Genomic DNA, 25,200 nt, shown 5'->3' with positions numbered 1-25,200 from the left:
GGTAACTTGTAAGTGATAGAAATATACTTCTCATGGTTTTAAAAACTGTAAATTCCAAGCTCAAGATCAAGGTGCTACTTTACAGATTCAATGCAATTCCCATCAAAATCCCAATGACATTCCTTGCAGTAATAGAAAAAGCAATCATGAAATTCATCTGGAAAAATAAGAGACCCAGAATAGCTAAAGTAATTCTAAGCAGGAAGAGTGAAACTGGTGGTATCGTGCTTCCTGATTTTAAACTATACTATAGAGCAACAGTAACAAAAACAGCATGGTACTGGCACCAAAACAGGCTGGTAGACCAATGGTACAGAATAGAGAACACAGAGACAAATCCACAAAATTACAACTACCTTATATTAGACAAAGGTGCTAAAAACATGCAATGGAGAAAGGATAGTATCTTCAACAAATGGTGCTGGGAGAACTGGAAATCCATATGCAAAATGAAATTGAATCCGTTTCTCTCACCATGCACAAAATTCAACTCAAAATGGATCAAGGAGCTAGGAATCAGACCAGAGACTTTTCATCTAATAGAAGATAAAGTTGGCCCTAATCTTCATCACGTGGGGGCAAGCCTCAAATTCCTTAATAAGACACCTATAGCACAAGAGTTAAAACCAAGAATCAACAAATGGGACGAATTCAAACTAAAAAGTTTTTTCTCAGCAAGAGAAATAATATGTGAGGTGAATAGGGAGCCTACATCCTGGGAACAAATTTTTACCCCTCAAACATCAGATAGAGCTCTAATCTCTAGAGTATACAAAGAACTCAAAAAGTTAAACAACAAAAAAAGCAAATAACCCAATCAACAAATGGGACAAGGACTTGAACAGAAACTTCTCAGAAGAGGATATACAATCAATCAACAAACACATGAAAAAATGCTCACCATCTCTAACAATCAGAGAAATGCAATTTAAACTACTCTAAGATACCATCTCCCTCCAATAAGAATGGCAGCCATTATGAAGTCAAACAACAATAAGTGCTGATGAGGATGTGGGGAAAAAGGTACACTCATACATTGCTGGTGGGACTGCAAATTGGTGCAGCCAATTTGGAAAGCAGTATGGAGATTCCTTGGAAAGCTGGGAATGGAACCATCATTTGACCCAGCTATTCCCCTTCTTGGACTATACTCAAAAAACCTAAAAAGAGCATACTACAGGGACACAGCCACATCAATGTTTATAGCAGCACAATTCACAATAGCTAGAATGTAGAACCAACCTAGATGTCCTTTAATAGATGAATAGATTAAAAATGTGGCATTTATACACAATGGAATATTACTCAGCATTGAAATATAACAAGATTGTGGCATTTGCAGGGAAATGGATGGCATTATAGCAGATTATGCTAAGTGAAGTTAGTCAATCCCTAAAAAACAAATGCTGAATGTCTTCTCTGATATAAAGGGGGTGACTCAAAATGGGATAGGGAGGAAGAGCATGAGAAGAAGACTACCACTAAATAGGGAAGAGAGGTGGGAGGGAAAAAGAGGGAGAAGGGGAGTAGCATGGAAGATGGAAGGAGAACCTCATTGTTATACAGAATACATGTATGATGTTGTGATGAGAAAAAGAAAAAAAAGTGTATCACATTAGATTGGATAGAGAGAAATGATGGGAGAGAAGGGGAGGAGTAGGGGGGATAGAAAGGGCAGCAGAATAGAATAGACAATATGATTGATGTATGTATATAGGTGACTCTATGACCAGTGTGATTCTGTAATCTGTACAATTAGAAAAATGAGAAATTATACCCCAATGATACAAATGTATGAATTGCCAAGATCATTGCAATGCCATGTGTAGCTAATAAAAAAAATTTAAAAAAAGATCAAGGTGCTAGCAGGATAGGTTTCTGGTGAGGGCTACTTTCTGCTTCATAGTTGTCATCTTGTTGCAATGTCCTCCAGCAGAGGGAACAAACCCTGTGTCATCCCATGATAGAAGGATAGAAGCATAAAAGGGCCTAGCTAAGTCCCTCAGCCATTTTAGAAGACACTAATCCATTCTATGAAGGTAGAACCTTCATGGCCTAATCACTTTCTACAGATCCCACCCCCTAACACTGTTTTGTTGGGGATTAAGTTTCAACATTAATTTTGGACCATAGCAACAAAGCAGCTAGTCTCAGTACAGATGTTTAGCTGCTTCAAAAGCAGCCAGACAAGACAGAAACCCAGTGGACCTGTGACCAATAAACCTTCATTGCAAAGCCAGGCATTGGACTTCAGCCTGCAGGCCATTATAGGCAGAGGTAAAGCATATTTAAATCTACCTGCCACCCCTATGACTTTATAGTCTGTATCCCAGGCAAGGCCAAGGCATCATAAAACAATCAATCTCTGGTCCTAAAATAACAGAAAGCTATGTTGTTGTAACACTGTTGGGGACTGGTAAGACAAGGGTGAATGAGGGAAGAATGGAAGGTCAGGGAGGACCTATTGGGCAAAAGAAAAGAGCATAGTATGTGGAGTTAAAAAGTACAGTTTGGAGTCCTTATTCCACTGCATGTTAGCTGGTGGTCTTGGGTAAGTCATTAGCCTTATCAATATCATAAATTCCTGAGAACCATCACCTGTTATAGAAATGAACTGAAATGTCACATAAAAACAATATTGACTATTGTCACTTGAAAGAAAAACCACATTTTCTTCACTATTCTTTCTTCTGCTAAGTAGACTCAGTCATTTAAAATGAAAATAGGCTGGCCTCAGTGGCTCACACCTGTCATCTCAGTGGCTTGGGAGGCTGAGGCAGGAGGATCAAGAGTTCAAAGCCAGCCTCAGCAAAAGCAAGGCACTAAGCAACTCAGTGAAACCCTGTCTCTAAGTAAAATACAAAATAGGGCTGGGGATATGTCTCAGTGATCAAGTGCCCCTGAGTTCAATACTTGGTACTCCCCAAAATAAAATAAATAAAATAAAATGAAAATCAGCATTTCGAAGTTTCGGGTTCCAAATGAATAGTTAGTACATAATTACCAGTGCCATCTTGCTCTGTAGCTTTAGCCCCACTGTGGATGGTGTCCCAGCTCTTCCCAGACTTGGCTTTGGCTTGTGTTTCTGAGTGGTTTGCACTGGATGTGGCCTTTCACCTTGATTTCTGGGCTGCATTTTCTAGCATCCCCCTGCCCTCCATCCCACTCCCCACCCACCCCTTAGTGTTTCTGTATTGGATTGCATTGTTTTTGTACCTGTCCAGGGACAATGATATGAAGAGACTTCTCTGCTCCAGCCTTTCTGTCCAGTCCTCTTCCTTCTCCCCTTCCATAGTACCTTAAAGCCTTTCCTTGTGCTCCTGTGTTCTGTTTTCATCTAATTGGCTATCATTTTCTAAAATCCCTCTAGAATTTTATGTTATTGATAATTGGCTTACATAAATATATGATTTTATGTGAATATATAGTATATGTGTGTATACATATATATGTATATATACACACATACACTGGTTATTTATATAATTCTCTCTAAGGCTCCATCGTGGTATATCCTAAGATATCAATCACTTAAGCCACCTGCAAAGTTATTAATGCTTCTTAAATAGAGGATCCAAATCCCAGACAGATCTGTTAATCCACTCCAGCAAATTAGAGTGAATTTGATACCAGGTAGGGGATGAAGGAAAGCCACTACCTTAGGCTTCAGTAGCACAACTGCTCAGGCACCAGCACCGGCCTGCGTCTGGGTCAGACCCTGAGGTCTGAGCGGTGTGTCAGTAGGGAGGATGCCCATTTCAGCCCAAATTTCCTTCAGTGCTTTGTGCCACTCTTTTATCATCACCATTTGGCAACTGCTTCACTTAGGCTGTCTGTCTGTCTTTACAGCAGTGACAGTAAATCTTGGCTATTGTTAAAGTTGTACAAGGATTTAAGGAATGAAAGCAAACAAGGATACTTCCCTAACCATGCTTATGTATATGCCCATAGATGCTTAATGGCTGTTTCTTTATAGGCTTAGAGATTAGTATTATCATCTCCCTTTCCATAAACAAGTATGTAATTGCACAAAGGTCAGTGTCACTCACTGGGAAGTCTGCCTCACAGAGTCAAGGCCCTGGGGACAGCACCACTAACTCCTGTGAGGAATTGGGGATTCCGTCAACCTATCTTCAAGATGCTTGTTAGTGCTTTTCAAAGAACATTAAAAAGTGCTTGTAATGATCTCATTCACTGTATTCCAGCAGTGTTCGAATATAAAATGGCACTTAAAATCTGTTTATTGGCTTTTGCTCCTAAGTAAGTTAAACTTTTCCGTTATTTACACTGTAGATTTGCTGAGCTAGCCCTTTCCCAATAGAAACTAACACTCTGTCTGCTGTTACCACCACACACACAGACACAGCCCCTATTACTCTCCACAGTTCCTAGCTATAATTAACTCCAAGTTGAAGGCATACACCAAATCTCCAGCTAACGAGGCAGCCTTCTTGCAGCTGGCTCTGAGTTCTGGAGGGCTGACTGCTGAAAAGAATGAGCCAGAATCTGCAGGGGCATCCCAGGCAGATTCCAGCCTCCTCTTTACTGTCATTCATTCAACAGATACATATTGATCCGCCATGTGTCAGGCGCTGTGCCAAAATGAAGTCATTCTTTCCACTAATATTTATTGAGTGCCTATTTCAGACCAGACACAATCCTACGTGTCAGAGACAGAGCAGGGAACAAAATAGCAGACTACTTTGTGGGTACAGTGCTTAACGTTCTTGCAGAGGGGACAGAAAAGTAATCACTTAGTGCATGGTAAAATATGTGTATCACAAAGTGACTCATGCTAAAAGCAAAAATAAAGCAGGGGATGGAGATGGTCTGAGGTGTCAGTTGCAGTTCCCCAGTTCCCTGAGGGAGGGGACACAATGCCAGCCAGGACTAGAAGCAGGAGAGCAAGTGGCGATTCCAGACACAAGCTTTGAGGCATAAGAAGGGTGGTCAGGATGGCAAGGAGGCTAGTGTTAGCAGAGCAAAGGGAATGAACAGGAAAGTTGTAGGGTGGGGGGACACTGGGGTGAGCACACTAACAACAGCCGACAGAGTCCTTAGCCTCATGAACTTGATAGGGTTAGGAGAACTAGTAGGATGAATTAAATGATCCCATGTGATTGCACAAATAAATCAAATTGAAGTTAAGGGCATAAAAAGAAGTGCATGGTATCATGAGAACTCAAAATGAGGGGGTTGATTTATTCAGGAGGTATGGGAAGATGACCCTTAAGATGTGACATGGAAGACAACTGAATTAAGAGGATAAAATAAGCTGAATGCAGTCATGCATGCCATTTTTAATCCCTGTAGTTTGGGAGGTTGAAGCAGGAGGATCACAAATTCAACTCCAGTTTCAGCAACTTAGTGAGACCCTAAGCCATGTAGCCAGACCCTACCACAAAATAAAAAATAAGAAGTGCTGGGGATGTTGTACCTTAGGATCCAATCCCTGGTACCAAAAGAAAAAAAAAAGGATAAGAACCTGTCACATGTGGGAACCCCTTAAATCTGAAGAACTGGACAGAAACCAGGGTGTTCAGAGCTGGGAGCGATTGGAGGTGGAAGTTAGGCAAGGGAAGGAAGGGATCAGGTGAATCAGACTACAGAGCCTTTTAGGGCACATTAAGGATTTTAATCTTTATAATTACAAGGGAGACCTCATTAAGATTTTTTCGGGGGTAGGGGTAGTGGGTTGTTAATTAAATTTGCATCGAAAATTTTTGGTCAGAGGAATAGAAAATGGATCAGAAAAGAACACTAGTTAGGAGATCCTGGGCAGCCCAGGTGAGAAACAATAGTGCTGTGGCTAGAGAAAAGTTATGTTATAGATTCAAGAGAAGTAATTGACCAAACTGAAAAATGGATAGGCTATGGAGTAAGACAGAGGAGGCAGAGATGACTCAGACTTCTAATTTGCAGAAAGATGATGGATGGACATTTGGATAGATAGCAGATGGAGGGATGGGCCATTTACTCAGATGGGCAACACTGGAAGGAAGCAGTTTTGAAGGGGAGCTCAGAGGTGAGCTTCAAGTTAGCCGTAGCATGGAAAGCTTCTGGGTTTAAGTGGCGAACATTTTGAAACATTTGAATGGGCTGCCAATAGATGGTTGTATAAATTGCTGTGGGACTTACAAGAGAGGGATCTTGTCCTGGATGTGTTAGTGACTCATGGGGCAGACAGGTGGCTGGAGAAGCCTTTGGCATGATGAGATTGTCTGTGAAGAAGTATAGAAGACATGGAGAGCCCAGGACCAACCCAAAGGGGCTGTAACAATAGATAATATGGAGATGAAACTGCTCAGCCTAGACACAGGAACATTGTGTCGTGCAGAAATGGGGGGTGTTCATGACGTCCTGTTGGTATACCTAGGAATGTCAAGACTGAGGTAGTGGCAAGAACAGCACCAAGTGTGGCATTAGCTAGGAAGGGGAGAGAGGGCCCCTTCTGAGTTTGGATGTCATCTTCACTGGGGCACTCCAGGCATCCCTGTGTAGTTTTCCAATAATGAGAAAACAAAGAGGGCTCTGAAAACTTTCCACCTAATCTGTCCCTCCAGCTTCTTTTAATCAGTAGACCAATCTTGGTGGCTTGCATTAAAGACTTCACTTTTTTGTATTGGATTTTGTTTTGTAGCAAAGTTGTCTCTGCTAAGTGACTCCTACAGTGCCTCCTCCCCCTTTTCCTTCCTCTTCTCCTTCCCCTCCCTCTTCCTTTCTCCTTTCTCTTTCTCCTTTCTCTACCCCCTCCTCTGGAATCCATAATTGTCATGATCTGACTTAGCTGTAAAAGCCAGAGCAGTGGGAAGGGAGAGAACAAGAATTTAGTTAGAGGAGACAGAGTTGGTGGAGAGAGCTTTGGCATTAAATTCGGGTGGTCAAGAGCAAGGGAGAAATAGATTGACACAATTCATTTAGGAATGCATAGAGTAAAGTCTGGGATCTCTGTCAGGATTCTGGAGAGTGAAGAGTGCAAGTCTCTTAACAGAGGGACTAGGTAAACAAGGAGCCAGAAACAACACAAGACACACAAGAAACCAGCAGAAAGTGATTCCTCTTTAGTGCCACCTACCATTAAATACAGGAGTTCTATCTTTGCTCCTTGCTCAGAGCCTGTGTGGCTGGATTGTAAGGCCCCAGGGGGAAACCAGCAAGTTCAACACCAAGGGGTAGGATACCAAGCACTTCCTACTGGTGATGGTCATCTGGCTCTTCTGCATCTTGTACCTTGAAACAGGTACAGCAGCATCCTTGGTGATAATAACTATAAAAGAAGCAAAGCCATTCTTGGCAGAATCAGTGGTAATTAAATTAATGTTAAGTCTTCCCTCAGAGGCCAAATGTTACTTAGATCATTGTGATTCCAATTTACCTTAAGTATGTCATCAATATTTGGCAGAGAGAGAAAATTGGCTAGAGGTAAAAGATTATCAGTGATGTACTTCATTTCTGCCCCGATGGGTATATCTAATTACTTGCAAGTTAAAATTGTAAGACCATTACCAATATCATTATGTTTATTATGAAAGTGTGAAAATATTTGAAGCTTCTTAGAGGTATTTTTAAATAATTACTTGATGAAAGCGTGTAAGTACCACATTTTAGAGACTTAGGACAGAGAATTATTTTTTCTTAATTGCCCAGCAGTTTTCTGAAGTATTTTTCTTTGTCACTGATAATAATTGTACATATTTGTTGGAGGGGTATAATGTGATAACTCAACACTTACAATGTATAATGGTCAGATGAAAGTTATTAGCATTTCCCTCTCCTTAAACATTGATCATGTCTTTGTGTTGGAAAAGTTCAAGCTCCTCTCTTCTAGTTCTTTATAAAAGATATAATAGGGGGCTGGGGTTATGGCTCAGTTGTAGAGTGCTCACCTCACATGTGTAGGGCCGTGGATTCAATCCTCAGCACCACACAAAAATAAATAAACAAAATAGAGGTATTGTGTCCAACTACAACTAAAAAAATAAATAAATATTTAAAAAGCTATAATAGATTGTTGTGAAGTATAGTCATCCTACTTTTCTATAGAATGTTAAAACTTACTTTTCCTGTCTGGTACTTGTCATGTATCCTCCCTTTGTCCCCTTGCCCTCTCCTTCCTAGCTCATAGACACCTGCTTTACTCCTCCATGACCTGCCTCCAGTGTATTGTGCCTGTATACATGCATTCACATATACATGCATACCTATGTGTTCAAAAACCTCAGCACATGTTATGATCAGTTTTTTATGTGCCAGTTTCCTACCTGCAAAATATCAGGTTTTTCCCCCTTTTTCATCTAGTAAAATCTTTTTAAAAGATATGAGAGGAATAGCACGTAGTCCTTTGTGCAGATTGAGTTTCTCAAAAAGGCAGAGATTGTTATATTTCATGATGGGGTAACCCTGAGTTGTGATTATGTTATAAATATTACTTGGATTTTTATCATATCCCAGTCATTCATGGCAAATAGGCTCTTTTTTCTCTTCAATTATAAAAGAATTTCATACACATTAAAGAAAACATGTACTGTAAAAAAAAATGTTGGGGAAAATTGCCCAGACCCTCAAAGACAGACTAAACTACATAGACAGTTGAAGTAGTACATAAAATCATAAATGTAAAAAAGAAAACCACTCCAAAATTTACCCCCAGCAAAAACCCTATCATTCCTTCCAGTTATCCCACTGTGTGTAGTTATGCACATAGAATCATCACTCAGTATCTGGGGTACTGGTGCTAGGTCACCACCCCATCAGGTACCAAAATATACAGATGCTTAAACCCCTTATATAACATGGTATAGGGTTGGCATATAAACTACACATATCACCCTGTATACTTTAAATCTAGATTACTTATAACATCTAGTACAATGTAAATGCTATATAAATAGTTCTCATACTTATTCTTTAGGGAATAATGTCAGGAAAAACTCTGTACATGTTCAGTACAATTATATCTCAAATACTTTCAATTCACAGTTGCTTGATTCTGTAGATGTGGAACGCACAGACAAGGAGAGCCAGCTATATACTCATATTTATTTATTTATTTATTTATTTATTTATTTATTTATTTATTGGTTGTTCAAAACATTACAAAGCTCTTGACATATCATATTTCATACATTTGATTCAAGTGGGTTATGAACTCCCATTTTTACCCCGTATACAGACTGCAGAATCACATCGGTTACACATCCACATTTTTACATAATGCCATACTAGTGACTGTTGTATTCTGCTACCTTTCCTAGGAAAGGCAGCTATATACTCATGCATCTGATTAATTCATGTAGATGGACTCTAATTAGATATGTTGCTTTGTGGCCAGCTCTTCTTCACTCTATAATATGTCACGGTGACCTTTCTTCATTATTAAATTAAAGCAAAAGTAATCCCTTTTAATGATTATATTACAATCTTTTGTTTATATGACCACCATGGATCAGTTCCCAATTGATATCATTGAAAGGTTTAAACAAGATTCTAAAAGAAAAAAAAAAACTGTATTTCATAAAAGCATCTCTCAGCACAGATCACCAGAGAGGGAAGAGTCTAGAAGCAAAAATGAAGTAGCCCAGGTGAAAATTTATCAAGCCTTGAATTAAGTCATTGTCATAATGAGACTACTGGTTACTAACTTTTTAATTTATTTCTTATCATGTGCCAGACATTTACTAATGTATCATACACAAACAATAAAATGTTAGCTTGAGTATTATTCCCATTTACAGTGGGGCAAACTGAAGTGCTAATTAAGTAACATGTTCAAGATCACATAACCAGAAAGTCACAGGACTGTGATTCAAACAGGAATGCTAGCTCCAGAGCAGAGATCATAAGCTCTGTACTACACTGCAAAGAAATAGGGATCGAAAAGGAAAGTTATTGCATAGATGCCAGGGAATTGAAATCTACGAGTTGTTAAGCAGGATTCAGCCTTTTTTCTGTCTCCCTGTAAAAGCAGCTCACATCCCTTTAAGGGGCTGCTGGAGTTTTCAGTTCTGCCCTTCTCTGCTTTTCCCAAGCAAGCACTTTTGGCTCTGATGATCATGTTGTGAAACTTGTACTAGTATGTTGCTTTTTTTTTTTTTTTTGTACTGGGGATTGAACTCAGGGGCACCACTGAGCAACATCCCCAGCCCTATTTTGTATTTTTTATTTTAGATACAGGGTCTTTCTTAGTTAATTAGTGCCTCACCATTACTGAGGCTGGCTTTGAACTTACTATCCTCCTGTCTCAGCCTCCCTAGTCACTGGGATATAGGCATGCACCACCGTACTCAGCTAGGATGTTGCTTTTGTTCACGTAAGGGGTGAACTATGTTCTATACACTTGATATGTGTGATCTCTTTTGATCTTCCCAAGACTTCTAAGAAAGTAGTCCACTTTTACCCGTCTTTTTACGGAAGAAGCCCATCAAGCTTCAAAGGTGTGTAAGTTCACCAATCGTGGGAATTGTAGAGCTAGCATCAGGGTATGTAGACTCCCAAGGCCCTGTTACTATCATTTAATACCAAATATGAGTGTTAAATAGCTTTGGAATAACCAAGAAAAAATTCTGGGAGAGAAACTTCAGATGGGAGCTAGTAACTCTAAAGCTCAGATCTTCTCAAACTTCCTGGCCTGTGTCCTCCAAAAGTCGTAAGTCCTAAGAGTTTTGACCCCATGGTTTTCATGGTTAATAATTTACCTGTTGTCCACCACAATCCCATTAGATTCCCAAATTTGTACCTGAGCTATTGAGTTCTCCAAACTTCTTCCTCCTTTCAACCTGAATGTTTAGTCACTGATCCTAAGAGAGGCCCATCTAGTGGCCTCTACAGCAGACTGGAGGGCAGAGGCTCTGTTGATGGACACTTGGCATTTCTTTGGGCACTTTGCCTGAGTCACTCTCATATATGCCACATGTTGGAAATGTCCTTTATGTATTTCCTCATAGAAATTGGGTATGACTTAGCCTCAGTAGTTCTCCATGAGAATAATTGAGTTTTCCTAAAAGAATGACTTATCTTCTTAATTGGAATCTAATTCAAGGTAAATGAGATTCCAAGAAAATATGGTGATGGGGATTCACACACCAATTTATTGGACCCCAACAATCTGTATTTATTGTTTTTGTTGTTTTGTTCAGTGATACTGGGGTTTGAACCCAGAATCTTGTACATGCTAAGCAAACACTTTACCACTGAGCTATATCCATAACTCTTTTTAGATTTCATTTTGAAACAGGGTCTCACTAAGTTGCTGAGGCTAGCCTCAAACTTGTAATTCTCCTGTCTTAACCTTCTGAGTTGCTGAGATTACAGGTGTGTGCCAACATTCCTAGCTTCCATCATTGTGTTGATTTGTTTTCCAGTGCTAGGGTGGAAATACTAGGCAAGAGGTCTACCACTAAGCCACACCCTCAGTTCATGTATATATTGTTTTGTTTTATTTTGGTTTTTTGACAGTCTGGTGTTTTTTTTTTTCAGTTTTATTGATTTTTTTAAAGACACGACAGAGGAATGCATTACAGGTCTTGTTATACATATAGAGTTCAATTTTTCATATCGTTGAATATAGAGTATGTTCATACCAATTCATGCCTTTATACATGTACTTTGGGGGTTTTTTGCATTATAATTTTTTGCATTACAATTCTTATTACACATTTATACCACATTTTTTCATATCTGTTTATATATAAAGTATGTTGACACCCAATTCAAGTCTTATGCTGTTTTTAAGTGTTTTGGGTATAGACTGAAGAGAGGGATAGCTGGGTCAAATGGTGGTACCATTTCCAGATTTCCAAGGAATCTTCATACTGCTTTCCATATTGGCTGCACCAATTTGCAGTCCTACCAGCAATGTATGAGTGTACCTTTTCCCCCACATCCTCTCCAACACTTATTGTTATTTGTCTACATAATAGCTGTCATTCTGACTGGAGTGAGATGATATCTTAGAGTAGTTTTGATTTGCATTTCTCTGATTGCTAGAGATAATGAACATTTTTTTCATATATTTGTTGATTGATTGTATATCCTCTTCTGAGAAGTGTCTGTTAAGGTCCTTGGACCATTTGTACATATTGTTTTGATAACCAACTTAGCACTTGACTTCAAAGAGGAAACCTGAGAATCCAGGTCATTTTTAGTTGTTCAAGTGTCAGTTTAGCCTAGGCTCCGTGGCTGGAAGGAACAATCTTTTGGCTTCTATTGTTTTTTACTTCTTTCATGGACTCATTATTTGTGAGGGTGATACTTTCCTATTGTATCCTGTTTAGGAATACAATAGGATTTCACTCTCTTCCACCTGAAGGAAGGCAGGCAGATTAACTTAGTAGTGCTGATACATGATAGCCAAGAAATGCAATATGTAGTGACCAATCTAATTTTCATGGGCAAAATACATGTCCGGTGTTCTCCTCTAGAGCTGGAGGTTAGCCCACTCTTCACCACTAGCCTACACAGTTGGCCTCCATAGTCATAGTTTCCACATCCATGGATTCAACCAACCTCAGATTGAACATATTTGAAAAAAACGTTGCATTTCTACTAAATTTTTCCTTGTCATTATTTCCTAAACAATACAATATAGCAACTATTTACATAGCACTTACATTGTACTAGGTATTATAAGTAATTTAGGGATGATTTAGAGTATATGGGGGGATATGCATAGATTATATGCAGATACTAGACCACTTTCAGTTAGAGCATTGATAGATTTTCATTTCCACACAGGGTCCTAGAACAGTCTCTCAGATACCAAGGACAACTGTGTCTCCTTGGACAAGACAGATTCACTTCTTACTATATACACTCATCTTTCCACTAAAAGAAAGAATACTTTAAGAACTTCAATTTCCTAATTCTTAAACATATCTACTGAGTTCACATTAATAATATAGACTGCTGTCCTTCACTAGAAGCCACAGAGTCACTGTCACCGCTGTCCTTACTTCATCAGGGAAAGGGAATGAGCCCATCTCAAGGACCTGCCTGGCTAGGAATGCCCTGGGCTGCAAGACCCCAAGACCATGAATGCTCTTCCCATCCTGGAAAATGCTACTTCTAGGGTGTCTGGGGCTGGAGGGGAACATGGGGAGTCGTGTATAAGAGAGGGAAGGAAGATTTGCTCTCTTATTTTCTTTCATTTGTGGTAAACATAACATAAAATTTATTGTTTTAACTACTTTTTTAAAGTATAGTTCAGTGGCATTAAATACACTCAAATTGTTGAGTAGCCATTACCACCATCCATCTCCAGAATTCTCTTCATCTTGCAAAACTGAAACTGTACCCATTAAACAACACGCCATTCCTCCCTCAACCCAGTCCTTAATAACTACCATTCTTTTTCTTCCTCAATGAATCTGAACATTCTACATACCACACAAGCCAATCTCTGTAGTATTTATCCTTTTGATGGAGCATAATGTCTTCAAGGTGTACTCTTTAACAGATTTCAAGTCCACAACTAGACCACTGTCAGCACCCCAGAAAGCCCCCTTTGTTTCTTGTCCTGATCACAGCTTGCCCTTTCTTCCACTGAAACAGTGACTATCAAGACTCATACCAGGTGGCACACACCTGTAATCCCAGAACCTCGGGAGGTTGAGGCAGGAGGATCATAAATTCAAGGCCAGCCTCAGTAACTCAGTGAGGCCCTAAGCAACTTAACAAAGACTGTCTCAAAATAAAAAAATAAATGGAAAGGGCTGGGAATGTGACTCAGTGGTTAAAGGTCCCACTCCACTGCCCCGGGTTTAATCCTTGGTACCAAAAGGAAAAAAGACTCTTGCACGATTTTTATTCTCATCTTTCCTATTTCTCATATGCTCTAGCAGCGTATTGCAAGAGAAATAGAATGTGTACAACAAATGCAAGCTGCCACAGTCTTGCTGGGCACAGAATCATGAGCAACTCAAGCAGGAACAAACTTTATTTCCAAAACTCCCGTGAAATGCCACCAAACAGGAAATCCCTCCTCCGGAAATCCCTCCTACCGCACTTCCCCAACCAATGGGAACTCTCTGGGAGTGGGAGAGCTCCAAAGTAGCAGGCCCAAGGTGGACAGCAGGGGTCTAATATCCAATTGAATGCAGATCTTAACATAATCATTATCATCTCAATGGCTTGCTGGGGGTCACCTTTCAACCAAAAATGCCATGTGTCATTCCTACTTGGCTATGGCTCTCAGCAGCAAGTCACATATCTGATTTTAAATTTTTTAATAGCCACACTAAAAAACAAAAATAAAAAAATGAAATGTATGTAAATATATTAATTTAAAAATTATATTTACCCCAATATATCCTAAATATTAACAGTTCTACAATTTTAATAAATGTAATAATTGTAAAGGAAACATTTTATTTTCTGTTTGACTCCAATATGGTAGCTGCTAGCTAAATGTAGTTAGTTAAATTTAAATTCATTAAAATAAAGTTTAAAATCCAGTTCCTTCATCATTCTAGGCACATTTCATGTACTCAGTAACTGCATTTGGCTATTGACTATTGACCTGGAGAGTACACAGACCATTTCCATCAACACAGAAAGTTCTACCAGAGGGCATTAGCATGTACTCTTTGGTGTATGGCATTTTTAAAATATTTTTTGGTTCAACTTTATCTCATCCCTGTTTTTGTACATAGTTATATTTGTTATTTCCATTAGCAAATATCAACCCACTTTATATTAAAACTAAAATTTAAAAAGATACATGGGCAAGACCAGACATCTTGGATGATCTCAGACCAATGGCCATTCATCAACATAGCAAAGAGTTAAATACCTTTAAATAACCTTACTTGCTGTGTGTTAGGCAGGTCACTGCATGTAGCCCTCCAAAGTGCTATGAATGGAATCCCTAAGATTTGACAGTGTGGCTTTGGAGAAAAATGTCCTTCAAATAATCAAGATTTATATGACCTGGTCTTTGGCTACAAGACGTTATAATGTAGTAGAATTATTTTTTAAGAGAAGAAAAAAATACTGTAATACATACAAAGACATAAACAATCTCAATTTACTTAAAAAATATGCTATACATCTGTAATTTTTTTAAAGAGAGAGAGAATTTTTTTTAATATTTATTTTTCAGTTTTTCAGTGGACACAACATCTTTGTTTCTATGTGGTGCTGAGGATCGAACCCGGGGCGCACGCATGCCAGGGGAGCACACTACCACTTGAGCCACATCCCCAGCCCTACACATCTGTGATTTAGGTCACTCCATCATGAGAGTTGTTAAGAGCAATCTAATTTAGAGAACTGGCAGCCATGTGAAACCTGAGGATGGAGGGGTTAATTGAATTGTAGGATATAATAGAAGAACTACTTCATTCAAAGGCTTTGTGTATACAAGATGATAACTCAAACTTTTCAAAGTCTGAAGTTTCTAAATTGAAGGTTCTAGAACAACTTGAGCAGCCCAAAGGTGGTACATCACAGAGAATGTGCAGCATTTGTCCTGAGGTTCTAAAAGAAGTTCTGACAGGAGAATGCAGTATATCCTTAACACAGGCCTTCTAAAGACTGGAAGGTTCTAATATATTGCCTGCCTATAAAACAAACAAAAAAGTTGGGCTGGGGTTTTGGCTCAGTGGTAGAGTAGTTGCCTGGCATATGAGAGGCACTGGGTTCGATCCTCAGCAACATTATAAATAAATAAAATAAAGGTGCTGTGGAAGGAAAGTTCAGTCATACAGGAAGATATAACAAATCTGAAGGAGTTGACTAAATGTCCAATATGTCCATGATTCAGTTCTATTTTTTTTTGTAGTTGTAGATGGACAGCATGCTTTTATTTTATTTGTTTATTTTCATGTGGTGCTGAGGATGGAACCCAGTGCCTAACACATGTGAGGCAAGTGCTCTGCCACCGAGCACAGCCCCAGCCCGATTCAGTTCTATTGCAGCATCTTTGATTCAGAAAGCTCCAGTGGCTTCACCAGGGGATTGCTTAGAGCCCCACTCTCAAATAGTTGTAGGTCTAGCTCTTCCAACATGTACAAAGGCCAGAATAACCCACGTGTCCAGTGCACCAGTAACTCAACTCCCTCACCACTGACATGGGCAAAAACATAAAGGGAGCTACAGGTTTTAAGTAAAATACGTCCTAGGAAACGAGTTCCTACAGTAGGTCTCCATGAGGAAACATGCTAACTGCATGACCCATTCCTGGGGCTGCTTGTCATCTCCTTTGGATATCAACTGTCAGCATAAGGAAGGTGTGGGAGTCTATTGCATAGCAGACAGTAACACCTGACATTTATCAATCACTTACTGTATACCAGGCTTTTTTCCCCTACTCTCTTCATGTGTATTATTTTAACCATAATTCCATGAAGTAGAAACTATTTTTTTTCCCATTTCCACAGATGGAAGTTGAAGCACAGAGCAATGAAGTAACTTGCCCAAAATCACATGTGAGAGAATCTTGCCCCTTAGCAGGGATTCCAACCCACCCAGCTGATCTCAGAGATCACATGTACCACATTCTACTTTAAAAAGAACAGAAAGACATGACTTCCTCTAGGTCCCTCCTGTAGATTGTCTGGTCCAGTTTCTAACCATATTCCAGATAAATTGATAAAACCCAACTCAATATGAGGCTCTGTTGTGACATGAAATGAAAAGCTCAATCAAGGAAGGTAACTTAGAAAATCAACACAGATTTCCCTCTTCCTACATTGTTGACAACAAACAAAACATCCAACAGAAAAATCAAACTTCAGGAACCAAAAAAAATTGCAACTTTGACCCATTAGCGTGTTATACCGAGAAGAGGTCCTGGTCAGCACTTGGCCCAGGGTTGGGGGCAAAATAGGCCAGCATCTGCAGCTCTCCTGGCTCTTACCTCAGACTCTGAACTTCCCTTCTCACCCATTCACTCAAATGAACTGTTGGGTTAACGTAGCATCAGAAAAAAAGCAGTAACAGTTTGGTAGCAGGATCCCTCACTGCTCTAGCAACATTGGAAATGCCCTTATCAGGCCACCTCTCTTCTCAGAAACCATAGGAGTTTCCTTTTCAAGAGAGCTAGTAGCTCTGATCTAAATACTGGGGTCTCATTTATACTTAAATACAAGGAAGGGTTCCTCTACTAAAAAGAGCATTAATTTAGCAAGAAAATTTTTGTTGGTTGTGTTTGTTTTTGGTTTTGTTTTTGTCAGTGCTAGGGATTGAACCCAGGGCCTGCACATGCCAGGCCACCTCTTTAACACTAGATTATATCCCCATTCCAAGGAAAATACATTTTAAAAGTTTGTATTTTTTTTCAAAAAAAGAAAAGTTTACTTATTCAAAAAAAATATTTAAGGGGAAAAACCTGCTATGTTCTAGGTCCTAATCTAGTGCAAAAAAGGAAAATACATGCCTTTATAGAGCGTTTAATACTTTCCTTTTCAAAATATTTTCAATGAAATAACTGACTGGATAGTATTTGTACAATTACAGCATTTATACAGTACTTTTTCTGTTTGTCAGATATCATATTTGGCAAATTATGTTTTTATTTAATCCTTAAAACAGGTCAGTTTCAGGCAGATTGTGCTATCCCTTTCTCTAAGATGGCCAATAGCAAAGTAGGAAATTTAGAATGTGTGCGGTTTTTCTTTATCTTTCTGTCAGTTTTTTATTCCTGTAACAAAATGCATGAAATAAATACACTTAAAAAGAGGAAAGGTTTATATTGGCCCAGTTTAAGAGGTTCTAGTCCACAATTGAGCATATAATGGAAGAAGGTGTGCAGTAGATAAAACTGCTGAACTTGTGGTGACCAGGAAGTGGCTCAGTGGTAGAGCACTTGCCTAATATGTATGAGGCACTGGGTTTGATCCCCAGTACTGCAAAAAAGAAATCAAACACAAACTGTGGCAATCCTGAAGGCAGCATATATATACATGGATGATCTCTATGTCATAGGAGTATATTCCAAGTCTTGGAGAAGCCTAACCATTTGCTTTGATTAATGGATGTTTTCTTTTTCTTTTTCCTTGGCAGATGATCATTCCCGGGTGAGGCTACAGACAATAGAAGGAGACACCAACTCAGACTATATCAATGGAAATTATATTGATGTATGTATTTTTAAACTCTCAGTGAATTCAGCCATCCTAACACATACCAGATTGCATGTCTGCTATGAGATGGGCAGACACACCTCAGAAAGAAACTAAAAACAAATGTATTAATGTTGCCCCATGCCCCATAGAACTTCACAGTAACTACACAGTCACTCCTTTTCTCGAGTCAGGCTGTACCTTGGTGAATTTCTCTGATGTTCTGTATTTCTCTGATGACTGTCCCATGCTTATGTGGACTAAGATTTTTTCCCCTCTTATTTATTTATTTTTTCAACTTGTAATTATTCCACTCTTTTTTAAAAATCTGTTTGCATATTAATGGAACAAATCTCTCTAATTCCTAATGCAGTGATTTGCAATCTCTTGTCATCAGTGCACTTTTAAGTTGCCTTCAAAGTAGTCTGCAGCTGTTCACCAGGACTTCCAAGGAAAGCAAGACGTGTCATTAAATATGTAGGCTGTTTAATTATTGAAGATAGCTTCTTTGTTCATTCTGCATCGTGTTAACTTAATGTTTTACATTAGGATAAATTCTTTAGGAGACAGCCTGTTTTCAGTTGAAATGAATGAAATCAAAAGTAGCCTGAAAAAAATCAAGTGAAGGTTGGGATTCTCTCCAAGGCCCAAGTCCACATTAAACATATTTCAGCTTCTTTGTAGTTCCCAAGATATACTCCATGCCTGGCCATCACCTTATTTTTTAGGCTAGCAACATTTCCAGGGGAAAGTTTTATCCATCATATGCAGGCTACACATCTTTAATCCCCAAATCCAAAACACTCCAAAATTTGTTGTCTTTGAGCACTGATACAAGTCCAGAGTGGAAAGTTTCACATCTGACCTTGTGTGAGGTAATAGCCGAAAACAGGCACACAGAACACAGTTTATTCAGTATCTCCAAGGGGGGAAAAAGTCTCTTCTGGCCCCTTCAATTTTGATGCACAGACTTCACTTCTTGAAAACAAAAAGGTGTTTAAAATATTGAGTAAATACCTTCAGGCTATATGTATAACATATATAGGGAAAAAATGCATTTCATGTTTACATTTGGGTCCCCTCCCCAGATATCTCTTTATATATATGCAAATATGCCAAAATCTGAAGTCTCAACGTTCCAGGTAAGGGATGTTTAACCTTTATATGGATTCTTGTTTTTCTGGGGTTGAATAGGACTTGGATGCTACAAAAAGTAACTAGCACCATAATCTCTAGTAGTTACCTAAAAATAATTTATGAATGATATTTTTAGTGCTAATTAGAAAACTTTTGCTATTTAGTTATAGCTTGACAGTTTTATAGATTTGTGGGTGGAGCTTCAGGATTATTATTGAAAGAATAATTCATATCTCATTCATCAAACAACCTTATACCATTTTGATAGTGGCCAAAATAATACCCACTCCCAGTTTGACTTTTTTAAATCAGGATTTCTTCCTAAGGTACATTGCACTTATTTCACTATTCATGGTAGTAAAAAGAGATGACCAAATCATGTCAATCCTTACAGCCTCACAAGGTAGAAGCTGAAATATGAAATGTCTTCTCTAATTCCCCTCACCCTGAGGTCAGCTATAAAATACCTTCCCCTAGGGGCTTCCAGTGAACACTGTTCACCTTCTAGTCCCAGCTCCAATGGTCTCTGCTGGGTCCTTGAGCATAGAGCACAGTTTCCTAGTCACCTGGAATATGCCTGAAATATGTCACCTGGAATATGCCTGAAATATATTAAACACTTAAATGCTTGATGAATCAGTGACTAAAGGAGTCTGTAGGATCCGAGTAGGCATCTAGAAGAGGTCACTTGAACTGAATTTGAAACAGTGGATGGGTAGACATACAGAGGAGAGAAGGCCTTATAGATCAAGGAAATAATATGAGCACGACTTTAAAATACCTGATGGACAAGTGTTAATTTTGACACAGAGGAGAATAATTACTCAACGACCACTTTATTCACTTGATCAGTCAAATCTTACTGAGCACCAGTGTTGGAGATATTCCTGTGAAAAATTCAGATTAAAAACAAAACCAGCTGAATGAGGTGACACATATCTATAATCCCAGTGATTCAAGAGGCTGAGTCTGGAGGATCACAAGTTCAAGGCCAGCCTCATCAACCTAACAAAGCCCTGTCTCAAGATAAAGAATAAAAAGTACTGGGGATATAGCTAAGTGGTAGAATGCTACTGGATTCAATCCTCAGTACCAAAAAAGCAAAACAACAACAACAAAAATAAACTGTTGTACATGGCAATGCTCAGGCTGAAATCCCAGTAGCTCAGGAGGCTGATTGCAAGTTCAAAGCCAGCTTGAGCAACTTAGCAAGGACCTAAGCAACTTAGTGAGACCCTGTATCTACACATAAAAATAAAATAAAAAGGGCTTAGAATGTGGATTCGTGGTAAAGCACCACAGGTTCAATCCCTAGTACCAAAATAATAATAATAATAATAATAATAATAATAATAATAATAACAACAACAACAACAACAACAATATCAACAATAACAATAAGTAATAATAATAATAACCTTCTGATCTAATGAGGCTGAAGTAATGACAATAAGTAAAACCAGTTAATTCTGTGGTATATTAGAAGTTAATGTGTACTATGGGGAAACTAAAGCCATTAGGAGACGTAGGAGTGTTAGGCTTGGAGGTGAACTGCAGTCAGTGTGAAGGTGACATTGGAGCAAAGAAGATAAGGGATGGATCCATGTAGATATCTGGGAAAATCAACCTGAGCAAAGGGCTTGTTATAGAGCTTACCTAACTCATCTGAAGAAAAACGAGCAGCAGGTGTTGGTGGAGTGGTGTGTGGGGCGACTGGGGAATAAGGAGGAAATGAAGCGAGAGGCCTTGGAGCCAAGTAATAGAAATGACGGCAAGACCTCTGGCTTTCAGTGTGCAAGATGGGAGTGATTTGATGGATCTGAGCAGAGGTCTGACTGCAGAGAGGAGAACAAACTGTAGGTGGGTAGGAGCCGGAGCAAGGAGACCTGCTAGATGACTGTAGAAGTAATCCAAAGGGAGTGGACAGGGAGAAATGGGATCCTGGATCTATATTGAGGGCTGAGCCCATGGGATTTGCTGGCAGATTGGCCAAGGGTGTGGGAGGTAGAAAGGGGTCAGGAATTCCTTTAAGAGATGGGATTGCTGGTTTCTCAGAAGTCTGTGTGTGGAGCAGGTTTGGGTGAGAAGAAATGATTTCAATTTTACACATGTAAAAAAGTAATATATGTTAGACATCCAGTGGAATGTTAATCAGGAAATTGACCCACATCCAGATTTCAAGGGAAAGGTTGGGGTTAGAAATAAGAATATAGGATTTGGGAATGGGGTTGTAGCTTAGTGGTTGAACTCTTGTCTCACATTGCATGAGGCACTGTGTCCGATCCTTAGCACTACATAAAATAAATAAATAAAACAAAGGTATGTTTTTAAAAAGACTATAGGGATTCCTCAGGATGTGGATGGTATTGAAGGCCATGGGACTGGATCAGATAATCAGGAGAGTGAGGGTAGACAAAGGAAAACCCAAGAATTAGGCATTCCAACATCAAGGGGAAAGGAAGAACCTACCAGCAAAAGAGAAGGCAAGTGGCTAGGGAGGGAGAGAGGGAGGAGAACCAGCAGAGTCCTGTCCTGGAAGCAACTGGAAGAAGTATTTTAAGGGGATCCTTAGTATTCATGCAACTGATGGGTCAAGTAGATGAGGACTGGGAAATGACTGTGAAGTTTAGCAACATAATTCGTTCCTATATGGTGCATAACTATAGTTTATTAGATGTGTCTTTCCTATCTTCTGGACACCTTGCTAGGCAATGGACATAGAGAATGAATAAGTCAGACAGAGTACTTGCCTGAACTTTGTCAGCTCCTGGAAAATGAGTGTCTATTTTATATAGGTCATGATTCTATAATTTGAAATCTACAACCAGTCAGATGTATAAAAAGAACTTGTTTGCTTTTGTTTTTCATTTTTTACTTGTTTTTAAGAACAAAACTAATTTTACAGATACATCTTTAAGATATCTGAGATTTGTATATTCTTACATACACATTTGTATATTCTTTCCAAGTTTCTTTTTTGTGTGTTCCAGCTAACTTAGGCACAATATTTTGGGTCATTTCAGAGGACTGACATGGAAAGCATTAGGTCCATGAAGATATGTTACTGGATATAATTTCTCTGACTTGGCTTTGTCTTTCCCAGATACTTATCCTACAATTTCTTTGCCACCTGCTTTTTTTGTCCCAATTTTCATCTTACTTGTTTCTTATATGGTCCTGATAAAAGGAAGGGTTCTTGCAGAATTTTTGTTTCTTGAAATTCCTGACCCTTGGGTACAGTATCATGTCATGGTGTTTAATAGTGTTTTAAGAATGGTTTTGAGTATTACTATTGATGGAACTATCTACTCCACCAAAACAGAATACGTGTAAGCCCTTGGCACATTGCCAATAACATCCCAAACATAAATGAAATTCTATTGCACACTCTCATTCTGTTTGCATCTTAATAAGAGTGATGGTCATTTTGATTTTCAGGATTCCATAAGTTGTTAGTGTTTATTGCTCATCTATCATCTCATAGCCAATATACAATTAAGTTACTCACACCTCCTGTGCAACCATCAAAACAGTTATATTTGATGCACCTTCACTTATTAAGAGAAACTCAGTGGTCCTAGGCCTGGCCAATTTAACTTTCAAGTGAAGCAGCTGTTGGTGTTTGTATGTGCAAATCATTTCCACAGATTTAGCATATGACTTCTGTGCTACTTATCGATTTTATCAAATATTCTTTCTCATTTATTTTTAGGGCTATCATCGACCCAATCATTATATTGCTACCCAAGGTAAGTTTATTTCAGCTTGACATCTTTCTTTGGTTGCTCATTTACCATTCTCTAACATGGCATACCTACTCTACCCTCCCTCAAGGAGATATGGCACATGCAATTTATTATAGTTCTAGTCATCGAAACGTACAGTCTTATTTTCTCATCAGAAGTTCTGGCAATGTAACCATTTAGTTATAACTTCATGTTGAGATCATTAAAAGAAATGTGTTCATCAATTCATTATTGAATTCAATCTGTCTGCCTTAGGAATTAGTATGACATTTACAAAAACAGATTTATAGATATCCATTTAACAAATATGTACTGACTGCTCTCTGTGCAAAGAATAGTACATGTTACTGCTGGAGAGCCAAGCTCAATCTTCCTAGCAGCCCCTTTTCCAAATGTTTGTGTTTATGAGGGAAGATATGGGTGCCCTGTGTATACTGGGGTATGTGCAATTCCATCTTATCTGTAAAAGGCACAGATAAGATGCAGGGAAGTTTGGAACAGAAAGAATTGCTTTCAGGAGAGATGATCCAATAGCAGCAGAAGTGCAGTTTGGAGAGGGAAGAATTGCAAATGAGGAGATATCACACACAAAGATCTGGAAGCAGCAAATTCATATTCCCAGGTGAAAAGCAATTGGTGAGTCCCTTTGGCTAAAGGAAACCAAAATAAAATTAGAGGAAAGGTCAAAGAAGCTCATGGCAACACCATCTTCTCTACTAGGTCAGATCATATTGAAGAGTGAGGGTCCCAAGAGTGTTGAGGTTTTAGAGAAGAAGGCATCATATTGGATGAGTTACTAAGTTGATATAAGATAAACTAAAGAATTGCTGAGAAGCAGAGAAGACCTAGTTAAGGTTGACTAGCATTATTATAATTTCTGCATCCTTCCCAGTAATAGAATCCAGAATCTGGAGCAGGGAGAGCAAAAGGATGTTGCCTGCCAAAGAGTAGAAATTAGCAGGAGTTGGTACACAACAGAAAGACAGGAGGAAAGGAATCAAGGATATGAAGAAAATCCTGGTGGGAAAGTGGAGGTTTGGAGGCAGGGAGATCAGAAGGATCTAGTGGACCCTAAAGAGAGGGAATAGTTAATGGATGGAGGCCAATTTTGGTAGATGAGTCACAGAGTAAGAGAAGAACCAGAGAGCAGAATTTCAAGCATTAGGGCAGCAGTAGAGCTTATTAGAATTTTCTGCTGTGGTGGGATTGTTTTATAGCTACACTGTCCAGTATGATAACTGCTAGTCACATGTGGCTACCAAGTACAGTTGTCCCTCTGTACCTGTGGGTTCTGTGTGCACAATTCCAACCAAAGTGGATCAGAAATATTCAGGAAAAAATGTTGTCTGTACTGTACATAATTTTTTTCTTTTCATTGTTCCCTAAACCACATGGTATCACAACTATTTACATAGCATTTATATTGTGTTAGGAACTATAAGTAATCTAGAGGTTATTGAAAGTATGCAGGCAGATGTATGTAGGTTATATGAAAATACTACATCATTTTATATAAAATACATGAGTTTCCTGAGACTTTGGCTTCCACAGGGGGTCCCCAGCACCAATTCCCCAGGAATAATGAGGAAATGACTGTTCTAAAAGTAGCTACTGTGAATGAGGAACTGAATTTTAAATGTTTTTATCCATATGAATAGCTGTATTTTTCTGTTTCCCTGTAGTGTTGGCCAGCAAACCTTAGCATGGAAAAACTGGGTAGCACCAGAAGGTCCTCTGCTTAGTCTCCAAGTGTCTTTCTTCCTTTGTGCAATGAAGTCAGTAATGGCTCCTGCCAAAGGGGCTTTGCTGACCAAGTGCAAGCTGTCCTGTAGGCTGCCCAGTGTGTCCCGGCACATGGCAGGCCCCACGTAAGGAGTTGCCAGGATCTTAGAAAGTGCACACCTGGCTCAGGCTCAAGTGCTTGAATCTGGGATTAAACAAGGACCTCTGAGTTCAGTCCTAGATGCTTTCTGGACCTGAACTAAATTAATGAGTGCCTTTAGAGGAACCCATTGTTAGTTCTTTGAAATTCATTCTCATGGCTTTCAAAGTGTTCTAAGGTAGGCATCATAACATTTGATGTAATAAATTTGATGATAATTTTGAATTAGTGTTTTTATAAATACATATGAAAATTCAATTGTAAAGTACACAAAAAACTCCTGAGCTACTTATCTTGGTTAGAAATTCATGTCTTTATAAGTACTATGAAAATAAAAGTTAAACCTCATTTGACTTTTCAAAACCAAGGACTTGTA

The 25,200-nt window shown here is 38.9% G+C and overlaps 1 protein-coding gene across 9 annotated transcripts in view; it reads left to right on the top strand.

Annotated features, from left to right (window-relative positions):
* Positions 1-25,200, top strand: part of PTPRM (protein tyrosine phosphatase receptor type M) — an 825,699-nt gene that overhangs the window by 707,848 nt on the left and 92,651 nt on the right. For all 9 annotated transcript variants that reach the window (XM_081262895.1, XM_081262888.1, XM_081262887.1 and 6 more), the window contains 2 exons: positions 18,001-18,077; positions 22,909-22,945. In XM_081262895.1, the coding sequence (XP_081119021.1) occupies positions 18,001-18,077; positions 22,909-22,945 (114 nt within the window). The remainder of the gene's footprint in view (positions 1-18,000; positions 18,078-22,908; positions 22,946-25,200) is intronic.

This window comes from Spermophilus citellus (assembly GCF_964194105.1).
Source record: "Spermophilus citellus genome assembly, chromosome: 12".
Classification (NCBI taxonomy): domain Eukaryota; kingdom Metazoa; phylum Chordata; class Mammalia; order Rodentia; family Sciuridae; genus Spermophilus; species Spermophilus citellus.
This window is presented reverse-complemented; position numbering and strand designations above follow the sequence as displayed.